Source organism: Cynocephalus volans, chromosome 1 (genome assembly GCF_027409185.1).
Source record: "Cynocephalus volans isolate mCynVol1 chromosome 1, mCynVol1.pri, whole genome shotgun sequence".
Taxonomy (NCBI): domain Eukaryota; kingdom Metazoa; phylum Chordata; class Mammalia; order Dermoptera; family Cynocephalidae; genus Cynocephalus; species Cynocephalus volans.
In genome coordinates this window covers 299731794-299746313 of record NC_084460.1, presented here as the reverse complement: position 1 = coordinate 299746313, position 14520 = coordinate 299731794, and the positions used below count along the sequence as shown (strand labels likewise).

General features: G+C 44.0%; 1 protein-coding gene across 3 annotated transcripts in view; it reads right to left on the bottom strand.

The window, feature by feature from the left end:
* Positions 1–14520, bottom strand: part of UBE2F (ubiquitin conjugating enzyme E2 F (putative)) — a 61375-nt gene that overhangs the window by 9296 nt on the left and 37559 nt on the right. For all 3 annotated transcript variants that reach the window (XM_063099939.1, XM_063099923.1, XM_063099931.1), the window contains 3 exons: positions 12459–12526; positions 4655–4725; positions 28–85 (listed from right to left, as the gene is read on the bottom strand). In XM_063099939.1, the coding sequence (XP_062956009.1) occupies positions 28–85; positions 4655–4725; positions 12459–12526 (197 nt within the window). The remainder of the gene's footprint in view (positions 1–27; positions 86–4654; positions 4726–12458; positions 12527–14520) is intronic.

The window sequence follows — 14520 nt, the reverse complement described above, 5'->3', positions numbered from 1 at the left end:
CTGGTGCCCAGGAGGCAACAACTCTACCTTTAATGTTCTCGTGGGAGCCCAGCCAGTGCCGTCAATCGAATGTTCTCTCAGTAAACTGAAAAAGACAAACACACAGCGGTTAGCAAAAGCACCACAAGCTGCAGGCGCACTACGCATGCTGCCCATGAGTCCTCTTGGCCTATGTTTTGTCTTTCTTTATGCCATACAGGAGATCTACTTTTTATTTAACTTGACTTTTTCTCTGTGGCATCCCAGTTTTTTTTTCTTTTAATTTTAATTTTTAATTTATCAATATACACTGTAGTTGATTTTCATGTCCCTTTACCAATTCCCCCCTCCCCCTCAGCTTTCTACTGTGCTGAGGAAAGCCTTCTCAACCTCCAAGGTTATACACACACCCGACTATAATGTGTTATGGTATTTTTGTAGTACATGGGGTCTTTAATCCTTGACATGGAGGTTTAAGCAGGGGGAAAGCATGCTTAAAACAATATACAAAGAACATCTGTCAATTTAATGTGCAGAAAATGACGATGGCAACAGAAATGACAACAGGAGTAACTGAGGCTGAGAGCTCACTATTTTTGTGTGCCAGGCACAACCCTAAGTGCTGCATCATTAAACTCACTTGATGCCTGCAATGACCCAGGAAGGAAGTGCCTTCACTTCTCTGTCTTATAGATGTGCCCAAGGGCACACGCCTGGTGAACAGGTGCACCTTTAAACCTGGGCAGCTCACCTGCAGCCTGCATTCTGCACCGCTGCCAATGCAGGTTAACAACCATGTGAGCTCCTAGCAAAGGACCTTTTAACAGCTGTTTTTTAAAAAAGTTCATAAGGGAAAACTTAAAGATAAGAGCAGATTAATGCAAAATTCTGGACAGCAGTCCCTCCTTGGGTGGGTGGACCATGTTTAGGGAATGTGCACCTGGGCTTCAGAGGCACGTGAGGCTGGAACTTGAGAGTCATCTCCACCCCTGGTCTACCATGCCTGTGCAAAATTCACGTTATGTACTCTCACATAAACGATGACTCCATGCTTTAGAAAATTACAATTTATTGCCAAGCTTCCTTCTGGAGATAAAATTACTTTGGCATTTGTTGAATTATCATGTCGTAGTGTGGCTTTGATCTGTACATAAAAGACCCCAAGCTAACATGCCAATATCAGGCCTTATAGGACATAATTGTTACCTGTGACAAATTTTTTTGAATTACAGTAGGTTCTAATTCAGACAAGTCAATTTAGATCAGAATATAAATATGTAGAACTTGAATCAGGCTATAATCTTAATTGTCTATGAAGATCAGTTAGAAAAAATATAAACAATCTTAAATTGACCATTAAAATTTACTTTGAGCCTTAAGGAGAAAAAAGAAAAATCAAAATGAGAGAAAATAAAATCGGTGGACGTCTTTTCACCCTATAGAGGTATAAGTGACTTGTGGACCTGAAACTTCTACAACTTTCGAATAACTTTTTGGGAACCATCTGTCAAATCCTAGTAGCTTTTGTGATCCAATGAGAGATTTTGTTACTAGAATGGAGGAATTATTTCTGATCTAGCTCATCTTTTTCTTTCATAGGCCTTAACACAATCCTTAGTTATACACTTGTTGACCTGTCTAACGCCTGTCTCACCCACCAGCCAGCAAGCCCCATAAAAGCAGGGAATACAAACTGCTCTCCATGGTGCCTGGGCTCAAACATTAGCTGACTGAAGGAAGGAAAGAAGTTCAGGTTAATTAGTTGACCTGTCAGCATCCTCCCAGGCTTCACTGTCAACAGCACAGCCAGGGCAGAAGGGCTTTGCACCCGGAGGTAGGTAACCCAGCATCTGGTGGCCATGGGTCTGGGCAGCCCCTGCACAGCAGTGAGGTCTGCCAGGGGTGCGGTGCCCCTAGTTGCTGTACAAGTTCTTACCTGGCTTCAGCAGAGAGTAGTCCCAGTGAAAGCTCAGGTGACAGAGACACTTGGCTATCAGAGAAGTTACTAAGCAAGGGGAAAGAGGACACCCTAGGGACTATCCTGGAAGCTTGGACTCCAGGAGAAAAAAACTTAAAGTGCAACCAGTGAGCTCCTGACCTTGGGCCCTCCAATCCCATAGACATGAACCTCTGACCATGTGCCAGAAGGGTGAGGGCCCCCAATGGGGCCAGGAAGCCCCGGGAGCGAGACACAGAACGAAGAGACAGCCAGGGGAAATCTCTTCGAAAGAGGGAAGTGTTCCTATGCACTAGAAATGACACGTATGCCCTGTGGAGCCACAGGCACCAGTCAGGCCTGCTGTGGGAAGAATCCAATTAGATGCTGCACCGTGACCACCACAAATCAGAGGCGTGGTCAGGCTTTCTCCCCATACATGCAGGAGATGCCATGAATCAGCTTGCATTAAGCCACTGCTAGATACCATCTGCTTTTACACTAACAGGTAGTCCTTGTACATAAATCTAGCACATTATTTCCTTAGATTAAATCCCTACGGGTGCAGCTGACAAGTCCAAGGATAAATACAAGTTAAATGTAGAAAGTATTGCTGAAGGGCCAACAAAAGGTGTACAGAGGTATGCACCCTCAAACGATGAGAGAAAGCCTGCTCTCTGCACGCTCCCTCCTTCTCTCTCTCTCTCTCTCTCTCTCTCTCTCTCTCTCTCTCTCTCTCACACACACACACACACACACACACACACACACACACACACGTCGCAAAGTATCAGACTGGCAGATACAAAAGCAGATAAGTGGCAAGCCACACCTTGTGGTTTTCCTGTGACTTTCTCTGGTTACCTCCAATGCAACTGAATATATCCTCAGTGTTTACTGCTCACCTGTATTTCTCCTTTTATGAATCATCAATTTGTAGCTGATACTCAGTTTTTCCAGAGGAAGTGTCTACCCTTTTCATAATGATTGGTAAGGACTATTTACATACAAAGGATGTTAATCTAGTTGATCCTTTTTATTTCAATTTTGTGTTTTTGTATTTTAAATTTTAATGTGGTCAAATCTTAATATTTTCCTTTCAGGTTTCTGGCTTTTGTATCAGGCTACCATCTGCTAATTCCTGTCATATTTTGCTAACAACCTGATTTCCCAGAAGACAGGAAAAGTGACAATAAGAATTCCCACTCTGGACCCAATTCTGACCAAGGCAGGGGACACAGCAGGGAAGCAAAGTATGGGGAGTCCCCCAGAGAGCAAGCCAGGTGTCCTCTGAGCACACGAGACAACCTGGGAGAGGGTAGGGTCTGGGCCAGATGCATTTATAACCTGCAACTGAAGATGGCAGAGTTTTAATGTTTAAGTAGATATTTCAAAGGGAAGATGTCCTTAAAAAGGATGTACTCTTCTAAAATGTACTTTTAACTACAGTCATACGTCACTTAATGACAGGGATTTGTTCTAAGAAATGTGCTGTTAGGCAGTTTCACTGCTGTGGGAACCTCACAGAGTGTACTGACACAAACCTAATGGTCTAGCCTCCTACACCCCTAGGCTATACGGCCCGGCCACTGTTGTGTGTACTGTTCATCGTTGACCAAAACACAATGATTACGCAGCACATGACTATATCCATAAAAAATGAGACTGATAGGAAAGAGCTGCACATACAAAAATAAAATGGGAAAATGGGCACTAATTGAACTTTTGAGAAAAAAAGAGGAATCCTGATGTAAGACTTTCTAGCAGTGAGGAGGAGCCACAGTTTATATATTTCCTTTCAAAGGTGATTAGTGTTCACAAAGACGGGAAGAGGAGTGAAAGAAAAAAAGATACAGAGGCTGAGCAGCATGAGAACCAACTTAGATCACAGTGTTTCATGTTGAAAGAAAGAAAAATGTGCTAAAGGAACACCGCGTGCCTACTATCCACACTGGGGGCAAGTGTGAGGCACACAGTAGTCAAATAACTTGCCCAGAGCCCCACAACTGCCAGTGGTGGGGCTAGATTCAAATCCCGGTGGCCTGGCACCAGAACCCCTGCAATTATTATCACTGCCTTACTAGACGAAGGGAAAAAACACAGAAAAATAAAGCCCAAATGTTAAATTTACTTTAAAAACAAACCCACATACTTTCTCTAGTTCTCTACCCTAGAGACCAGTAATCTTAGAAGAGATAAATCACTGATGCTGACATTCTGCCATCAGAAGGATGTGTAACACACGCTACCGTTGACATGAAGCTCCAGGAAGCTGCCCTTCTTCAAAAGTGGTCCTGCATGTATCACAACCACTTTCAGAGAGAGGACATCTTAAGCATAACTGCCCCAGGTCTTCTTAAGCCTGCCATCTATATTTTTTCTCCTGGGTTTCTTCAATCACATTTTCTTCTCTCAGCTAAAATCAACCATGTGGAGGGAATGCAGTCTCTCATTAAAATAGGAGGGGAAGAGGTAAGGGCTGTGGGGTGAGCAGGCTGTGCTGAGAACTAGCAGGGCCCTGGCTGCCAGAGGGCAGTGGGGGGGTGCCAGGCTGCAGGCAGACACTAGGCTGGGGGCTAGGAGCTGGCAGATGACTGCAGCTACTTCAGTTCAGCCCTAACCTTTTCTAACCTGGGCCAAGCCTCAACATTTTATCTCAGTGGAGATAACATGTTAAAAAGCCCAATGCTGGCACACAGTGCCCACCAATGCAGAAAAAAGGAGAGAAGAGTGGCTCACCTGAGACATATTTCACCTGTCTCTGTGATGTTGGGGTGCCAGATCCTGGTCAAGCACTTCACTTTGGGAGGCTGCAACACAGATAAAGAGCAGGGAGACAGATCACAAGGGCAGTCTCTTCAAATCATGCCCCAGCCCAGAGCCTCAGCAGATCCCGTCTAGCCACTTCTTTCATAGCTATGCAGCATATACCTTGGCTCACCAAGCATGCATTCAGCCTCGGATACTGGCTCACTTTCCCTGCACAGGGGCATGCTTGCACACTGCACCCACAGGTGCCAGTCTCACCAGAAAAGTCTGCCCAGAAATCTATCACCGCCACCCCCCCCCCCCCCGCCCACTACCTCCATGTCCTGCCGGTGCCGGTGCCTGGGCCTCTGCTACTTCCCACACCCCCTCGCCTGGCCTGGGCAGGAGTCTGCGCTGTACTCTAAGGAAGAGCTCTGCACCCTCCCGGCCCCCAGCTACAGCCGAGAGCCGACAGCTTCCTGAGCACAAAGTTGCTGAACTGCAGCGAAAGTTACTACGCCTGTCGAGAATGGCCCGTTCCCTTTGCTGCATGTTTCTGAAGATGCTATTGTCACATACATTTTCCTAGATGAAAGTCTTAGTCCACTCTATACATAAAGGAGAGAGGAAGAATGAAAATGAGCACATGGGTGTGGATAAAGTACAAGGGGTCTTCAGCAAGTTCATGGAAAGATTCCTGTTCTCATTCAATTCCATTTTTCCACAAACTTTCTGAAGTGCCCTCATATGTCAACATCATTTATAACCTGGACTTTTGGAGAAAGTTCTTTTACGATACTTTCCTTATAAAAGCAATCCATATTCAAATGAAAGGGAATATATAAATATATAAATGCTCCTTTTCATTTTTATCTTTTATATACGTATATACACACACATCATCACCGTAACTCCACCCAGAAATGATCTGTAGTGACACCTGATGTTCATTTTTTGAGCCTCTTTTCTAGGTCACACTACATACGTAGATATGTGTGCACGCACATTCATTTTTCTTTACAGAAGTGGGAAAATGTGCTGTTTTTTTCATACTTATTTCTGTCACCATTGCAGATGGCTTTTCCACATTCCATGATACAAATGCTAGCACTTAACAAGCCGCTTCCCTATCACTGGACACTGAGATTGCTCCCCACTTATATCCAAGTCCTGTTACACCAATGCTCCTATCTTTGCTCATACCCTGTGTGAAATGTTTCCTCGGGATGAAGCCCAAGAAGAGGAACTGCTGGGCAGAAGCCCCGGCTTCTCACCCCATAGCAAGGCCTCCCTGGCTGATATGCAGTAAGCGTCATCTTACAGCATCTCACTAGAAATGTCACCTCATAAGAGGATCAACCATTTGTCAAACAGGAGAAACATTTTCCTTCTTCTCATTTGGTATTAAATTTTATTTATTTTCTGAGGAGTGGAAGGTTTTTTTAATCTTTGGAATCAAATTTTTATCTTTGATCCCATATTCAGAAAATACTCGGATAACATCCAAATACTTTGGATGACAATCCAAATAATCTCCTGTACTTTTTCTAGTACTCTTAGTTTCATCTTCTTATTTGTATAAAGCAAACATACTCTTTCAGCACCCTAATTAGTTTTCTTCCTGATTTCAAAATACTACAAAATCAAGAGACTCCTCCAAAATTATTATACCAATTGTGCAAATGCGTGTGTCCCAGGACTGCAGAATTTCAGTTCATACACTATGCTCTGATCTGCTTTTCTGCAAATAAGTGAGAATGCATCTGACAGGAAGGATGTGACTATATCCTCCATTTCCAATGAGACGTTGAGGCTGAAGAGGGAAAGTCAGACTGTTGCATGGAAGAGGGCTGGATACATCCCCCGGGTAACTGAATGTAGGAACAGTCTAGTGGTTGGACTGAATCACCGACTCTTAGTATTTGAAAGCACTAAAAGAATGGCAAGCTCAATCTCTCTGCCAAAATGGGTGCCCCATCTGTAGAGTCCCCGATACACACACCTACCCAGGCTGGTGTTTGCTGCATTTCCCAAGTGCTCAGTGGCATTGCCCTTCCTCCTCCTCATCCTTCCACACCTTCTGCAGTTAGATGTTAGCCCGGATGCCTCCTCTGTCACTGGTCTGCATCAGAACTGTGGCCCTGGATTCCAACACACATGCTTTTTCCAAACTGAACCCATCTTATAGCACCTCCCTGCCTCCAAAGCTAGACAAACAAGAAATGCCCAGCCCCACCTCCCACACCCCCCTCAGGGCTTGGCATTGCCACCCACCCAGTCCCACAGCTAAGAGTGCAATATATGACAAATATCACATTTCAAATCAACAGGGAAAAGTGAATTCTTTTTTTTTTTTTTTTTTTTTTTGGTCGTTTTTTTGTGACCGGCACTCAGCCAGTGGAGTGCACCGGTCATTCCTATATGGGATCCGAACCCGTGGCGGGAGCGTCGCCGCGCTCCCAGCGCAGCACTCTACCGAGTGCGCCACGGGCTCAGCCCGGAAAAGTGAATTCTTCAGTGGGCCACTGGCTAATCATTTGGGAAAATACAGTTAGATCCCCACTTAAGAGTTTTGTTCCAGATGCATTAATTAAACATAAGAGGACCATAAGAGGACTGGAAGAGAATGTAGATGATCATCTTGGGGTGTGAAGGTGCGCTTTTAGCATTTCATAACATGAAAAACCTGTGAAGCAAAAGATTTGACTGTAGTAGTGAAACAAAGAAAAAACTTTTATAGAACAGCAAAAGAAGACAAACGCAAAACAAAGAAAATACAGCATCGCTAAGCAAAAAGTTTCATATACTTTATACATGTGAATTCATAAATCTACAAGAAAAATAAAAATCCCAATGTAAATATGGGCAAAGGACATAATAGTGGCTCATAAAATGTATAGTTAGTAGGAAATAATATTTAGCGCACTTATTTAAGAAATAAAAATCCAAATGACAATAAGATACATTTATTTCCTCCCAAAATGGCAAAAAGAAAAAAATAATGAAAACACTGCATCTTGGTGAGTTTAGGAAGAGAATTTTCAAACACAGGTGGTAAGGAAGCCACTGGCACAACTTCTCTGAAGGGCAATTTAATAGTATTTCTCAAGAGCCTTAAAACTGAGCACTGATTACTCAATACCCAAGATGGTCTCCACAGGAAAGAGGTAGACGCACCAGATGTGTGTGTCCAGGCCATCCTTGCGGCCCTGCTTTCTCCAGGGGCAGCACACCACAGCCCACGCCAGGGCCAGGCCGGGCCTGTTTAGCCTGGTCCAAGATTGATTTTAACATTTTTAAAAAGTTGTTTTTTTTAAAAAAGAATATGTGACAGAGACCATATATGGTCCACAAAGTCTAAAATATTTACCACTTGGCTCTTTATAGAAAGTGTGGTTTATATTACCAAGAAAAAAGAAAAGTCAACCAGTGATAAAATACTGGTTTAAAATCATGATATATCATACAATGTAGTACTCTTATTAATGATGTAATCATATATTAATTGGCAATGGGAACATATGTACAACAAATTATAATGTGAAAACTCCCAAGTTACCAGGCAATGTGCAGAGTAACTCCATTGGCATGCAGGATTATATACCAGCATTGTTTGTAACAGACACCCAAAAGTTCTTGGTGATGATCTCCGGGTGGAGAGATTACAGGTAAGTCACATTCTATCTTTGCATAACAATGCTTTCTTAGTTTCCTATGAAGTATAATAAATTATATAAAAAGGAGAGGGGCAAGGAGTTCAGGCATCACTGTGGTTGTCCATCATTACTGCCACTTGCAATAAGTGTCTCTGGCTCCCCTCCTTTGGGGCACACAGCAGGACTGCCCTTCCTCACCTGCCCTAGGGATGCCCATGGCCATGTTATTTGATTTGGCCAATGGCAGGTGAGGGGACATGACTCGTGTCACTTCCAAGGTGAAACCCAGCAAAGGAGCAAAGAGGTGTGTTCCGTCTCTCCTGCTTCAGCATGCAGTTTCCTCCAACCAGTTCAGGACCAACTCGCTCCAGAGACTGTGCATGGTGGCGAGCCGAGCAGCCTCTGGACTGATGCCTCTCTCCTCCTCCAGGGTGCCCCCAGGGCCCTGTCACGTGCTCCTCCTCTGGGCATCCCTGCCACCCTGAGGAGTCCTCTTTATATCACTGTCAGTGTCTGCATGGGTATCCCAGGGGCCTGAAATTCTTAAAAGGCCCCTGTGGTCTCATCTTTAGCACTGCAGTGCCTGACACTGTGGAATCTAGCACACTGAAGTTCAGTAAATGTCACTGAATCAATTCTGCCAATTTCTAAGACAGAGAGATTACTAGGCAGGCTTCATTCTGGCTGTGAGTAAAGTTCAGGGAAAAAGGGACACAAAAACAAAGAAAATTTGAATTTTGGCTGCTGGGATATAGGGGTGTGTGTGTGGGGGGAGGGGTACCAAATAGGTATTTTTTTTAAAGTTTGTTTTAAAAGAATGATTCATTTTATTGATTAAAAGTTTTTCAGATTCACAATCTTAATAACAGACCTTCATTAAAGGAACTGTCACTATTATGGGTTATAAAAAAGTCCCCATGAAATACAGAAATCATATAAAGTCATGGCGGAAGAGCCTCACGAGCCCTCGGGCTGCTGTGCTGAAAACTAGCGTGTCTCCTGCAGTGAGTCCCGATGCGTCCTAGCTGGCTCTCATAATTGCTACCCCAAATGCCTGTAACCTACATATTATCCTATGCTGGTTTAGTTTTTTAATCTCTGTTTTCCACACTAGGAAGTTTGGAGTGGGCAGAGACAGAGTCTAGCCCTGGACAGATCCGCATTTGGGTGTGGTATGGCAGGCGGGGCTGGGCACTAGAAGCATGGGTACGTGCGACAGGCACACACCCCTCCTTCAGGAGCTTATGATCTAGCAGGAAAGAGACACTACAGAGAATCTGTAATTAATTATAAACATGGAAAACACAACTATTTTCATATTTAACCAAGTACTACTAGTACTGATGGTCTCTGGGAGACTCCTTGCTGTGGACCACAGTGACACACACTGGCCTGTCATTAAGAAGGTTGCCCCACATTTGCCTGGATGAGAGACACAGAAGAAGAAAACGCAGGGAAGGGGATGGAGGGGTAGGCCAGGAGGGGGAGAGGGAAGGATCTTCACAGAAGCAGAAGAACCAGGTCCACCCAAGACGCCAGCCGCTCTCAGTGCTTCTTGGTTTGAGAACATGGAGTTTATTCCTGATGCAATGTGACCAGCTCATCATTTAGAAAATTTCCAAAGGAGACAGAAATGAAAATATAAATCATTGTAACAAAGGTAAAGGTCAAACACTGCATGGGGAACTTCAGAATGGCTGCAGGGATGAAGTGTTTCTATTTTCTGTGGGGATAGGGGAAGGGGAGGGGGGCTGGAGAATGAAAGGTGAGAGAGGGGACAGTAAAACCACTGGGAAAATTCACTTTACCCTCCACCTCAACCTCTGTGATAGCCACCAATTAATAAAGGAAATGAGCCTTTGGGGCTCAGTGGTGTTCTATCTACTATTTATTCCATTTTCTACCTCTCCAATTCTTGAAGTCACAACAGGAGATGGGACAGTATGACAAACATTTTCTCATTATCTGCTATAGCAGGAAGGACACAGGTTTAGAAGCTGGCAGCCCTATTCATGAATAGACTTCAGCAATTCAGCCATCTACACTGGCAGAGCTAATTAGGTAGGTTTTTAACTTCAGCCTCGGAGCCCTAATTTCTAATATATAAAGGTCTGAATGGTAAGACCACCCAATGAACCATGCAAATGATGAAAAACGTGAAGTGAGACAGACAACCGGCACACAGAAGATCTCAATAAATGCCTGCTCCTTCCTTGATATTTTCTCGTTTTGTTTTCTTCCTAAAACGAGAACAAGAACCTCAGCTACTAAACAATGCCCGACATACCTGAAGCAATGGTTCTGAGTCCTCGAGGCTTGTTTGGACAGTTTATCAGCTTATGCTAAAGTCCTCCCTAAGCTATCCCAAAGGACAGTGTCAACAGCTCACCACCCATCAAAGTAATTCTTACTTTCAATGCATAATCCACAGAGATGACCGATGTCCAGATAATCAGTGGCAAGTCTGAAATTTTACATAATGTATGTCCGGTTGTTTCCAGAAACTACCAAATAGCCCCCCAAATTCTAAATATCTGTACTTACAACAAACCTTTCAAACTACCTCTCACCTGAGGAAGTACACAGGGTCCTATCAGCCAGGTTTCTCAGTTTGTGATTTGGGAAAGATGGAAAGTTTCAGCAGGTAGCTGGGTAGCTGGGTGGGTGGGTGGATGGGTGGGTGGATGGATGGACAGACGGATGGACGGATGGACAAAGACCTGAAGTGTGTATTTTCCTGTCTTTGTTTAAAAACTAAATTTTTTTTTTCTTGTATTGCCAACTCTTCCTCATCCCCATAAATTACATTTCAAGAAGAACTTCTAACGCAGTAGCCCAGTAAATATCAGTTTTCGTAGAAAAGGTTTGGCTTCAAACAAGAAAGTGTTACAGCCACTGAAGTGCGCCCTGCTGGCTGGCTCGGTGGATGATGACTCTGTTTGTCAGGGAGCAGGGAGCATAATCACCTCAAGCAAAGAAACAGGGCACATGGTGTCCCCAATACCCACATCCTCAGGTCAACAAGAGACTTCAGTTTTTCATTATATCACCATCAGATTTTTCTTTGTATTTGACAGGCTGAGAGGGTTAGAAAACATCAGGAGAAATACACATATGCTCAAATGTAAGTGAAATAAGTTAGCCGAGCTGGCCATATGCAAAATGCGTCAGTTCAGACTGAGACATGCCGCAGTCTCACTGAGGCATGGCTATACCTGCTCTAGCGCCCCTAGCACTCTAGCACTCTAACGCAGGGTGCATGGAGTAACTCAGGACCCTCGATGGTTTGCCAAATTGGAAATGTCCCACAAAACCCCCGAATCTGAGTTTTCTCATTTTCTCCCCTATTATTCCCCAACTCCAATTCTTTGTTCAAGTCGAGCTGGTCCATATGTCTTCCATAGGTTGCAAGTTCTCATTTCTGCACCTATCACTACAGTTCCACAAGTCCCCAAGTCACCTCAAACACCCTCCCCGGGTTCTGGGCCAAATCAGGATGACTCAAATCCTACTTCTCCTTAAAAGCTGAAATGGCCTCAACCACTTTCCAAAGTGATCATTTCTTTTTTTCCTTTGAACTCCCCTAAATTAGCTTCCATCATTCTCAACACCTCTACTGCAGGCTGCCTACCACTTTTATCACTTTATCTCACTTCTCTAGCTGGTCTGCAAGTTCCTCAAAAGCAAAGACAGAATGTAAAAGTATTTGGTGTAATTGTTACCTAGAAGGGTCTTTGCGGGATTAACATGTAGCTATGGGTATAAATTAACTATAGTTTAAAACTACAAGTCATTATTCTCTGAAATGCTAAAATACACATTTTACAGACTTCTAGAATTTTGGTGTGATACTACAAACAAAACTACAGTCTTAAATAAAATGCTTTTTCTTCAGTGCCAGACTTTATAAGATTTACATAAAATACACAGGCAGACTGCCTGGCACACATTTGTTGAATAAATGAATTTCTCTACTAAAAGTTAATATACTGCTGCTGAGTGGCATTAGCCACAGAAACACCAGCAGCTTAGTGCTCGGTCACACGCGGGCACGGGTGCTGGCCCTGCGTGGGAGGCGGTCGCCGGTCCCAGGCACCAGCGGAGGACGGACAGGACAAGCTCGAGCGCGGGCTACTCACCACCATGTTGTACGCATCGGGAACTTCAGTTTCAAACTGAAATTTTCCACCCTGGTAGTAACCCTCATCTATCAAAAAACACAAAACAAAACAAAAAAAGCCTTTATATTAAAAAAAAAAAAAAAAAAAAGGAAATAAAAAGCAAACACTACGTTAGGAAATGGCAAATACAGAGAATCAGTTTAAAAACAGGACTGCAGTGTTCCTCGGTTCGTACACCAAATGCAGCGCACAGGGAACCCTGCTCTGCCCAGCCCAGCGGTGGGCTCCAGGCTGTCACCCGCCTGCAGGCTGTCACCCGCCTGCAGGCTGTCACCCGCCTGCAGGCTGTCCCCTCCACCCTATGGGAGACCGGCTCCTGCTCCGCCCCTTCCCCACGGAGCACCCTGCGCAGCCTGCAGGTCTCACGTCACATTGTCCAAGCTCTTCTGCACGTGCTCACTGCTGGTCTCCCCGTGAGAACGTCGGGCAGGGAGGCTGACTGCGGCTGGCTGCTGCATCCCCAGGACCCGGCATGTGACGATAGTCACTCCACACAAGTCTGCTGAGCACCCGCCCTCTGCCGGGCACGGTGGCACAACAGCGACCAGACAGGCAGAACCGCGGCAACCGGCTGCGGTGCTCCGCCAGCAGAGGGCGCTCCGCCAGCAGAGGGCGCTCCTCCAGCAGAGGGCGCTCCTCCAGCAGAGGGCGCTCCTCCAGCAGAGGGCGCTCCTCCAGCAGAGGGCGCTCCTCCAGCAGAGGGCGCTCCAGCACAGACGGGCCTTGAGACACCGCCCAGGAGTCGAGTTACTTTCAACCATCAGATTTGACAGTCAGCACCCTCTTTAAAATGCAGGTTCCACCTCCCCCAAAATAGGCATCTTCAGAGCAAATCAGCAACGTTAATTAAACCTTGTGGCTTCCCTCAACTTTTTACATAAAATGAACACTTAATAGCAAGTTGTTAGCCTCAAACCAAAAAAAATTGTATTCCTTAATTTTGAAAGTGCATCAACAGTTATGTTGTACAGCAGTTAAAAATGGCATTACCTAGACCCCAATGTTTCCATTCTTTGCTAATCTGATAGACCAAAAACACTATTTGTCTTTTATTTTACATTACCTGATGAATACTAGTGAAGTTGAAATTTATTTCATATTATTGGTCATTTGCATTTTTTCTTGTAAGAACTGAAAGATCAATTGATCTTTAACTCTTCTATTATTGAGGTATTCATTAATTATCAATATAAAAAAGCTCTTACGAAAATTGGCCTTTGCTTTTTATATTTGCTAGTTTTTCTTAGTCTGCTGTCTGCCTTTTGCTTTTGTTTCTGAACACTAGTTTTCCCTTCTTAAAAAGCCAGTCTTTTGTTACAGTTTCTGCCTTTGGTATCATGACTTAAAAAGGCCTTTCCAGCACCTCCTATCCCTTCTTCTAAGAATTTTATGGTTTCATATACTACATTTAATCATTCATCTAGTCTTTATTTTATAATATAGACTAAGGTGGTATATTTTTTCCTAATTGGTTGTTTAACCATCCCTACAGTATTTCTTAGTCTGTCTTTCCCCTACTTATTTATCACGTATCTTTCTAATTCTTTAAATACACTTGAATTTGTAACTGATAGTATAAAGTCTTTGGAAAAGATACTTGTTTGGGAAAATTTTTAACTCCAGATACAAGAACTTTTAAAATAAGTGTCATCACACATACAAAACACTCGGAGGCATACCCTTGCTCACCGAAGGCTCTGCAAACATCAGACTCTCATATTCTGATGCTGATCACTGTGGCAAAGAAACTCAGCGTCAGGCTTCTTCACTTTACAGACCACATGATCCACTCTGAACTGTCATCACAGCTTCCGGATGACGCTACTGCACCTGCCCTGTCCTTTTCCTTAGGAATGACTTTTACCCACGTGAGACACCATAGTCTATCCTCAAGGCTGTGCTCTGGACATTCCATCTTGCCATACTGTATTTTTTCTTCAGTTGGCTTTCCATTTCACTGATTATATAGTTTCAAATCTATTGCCTGCTAGTTTTAAAGATGCTATTTGGTCTAAGGTAG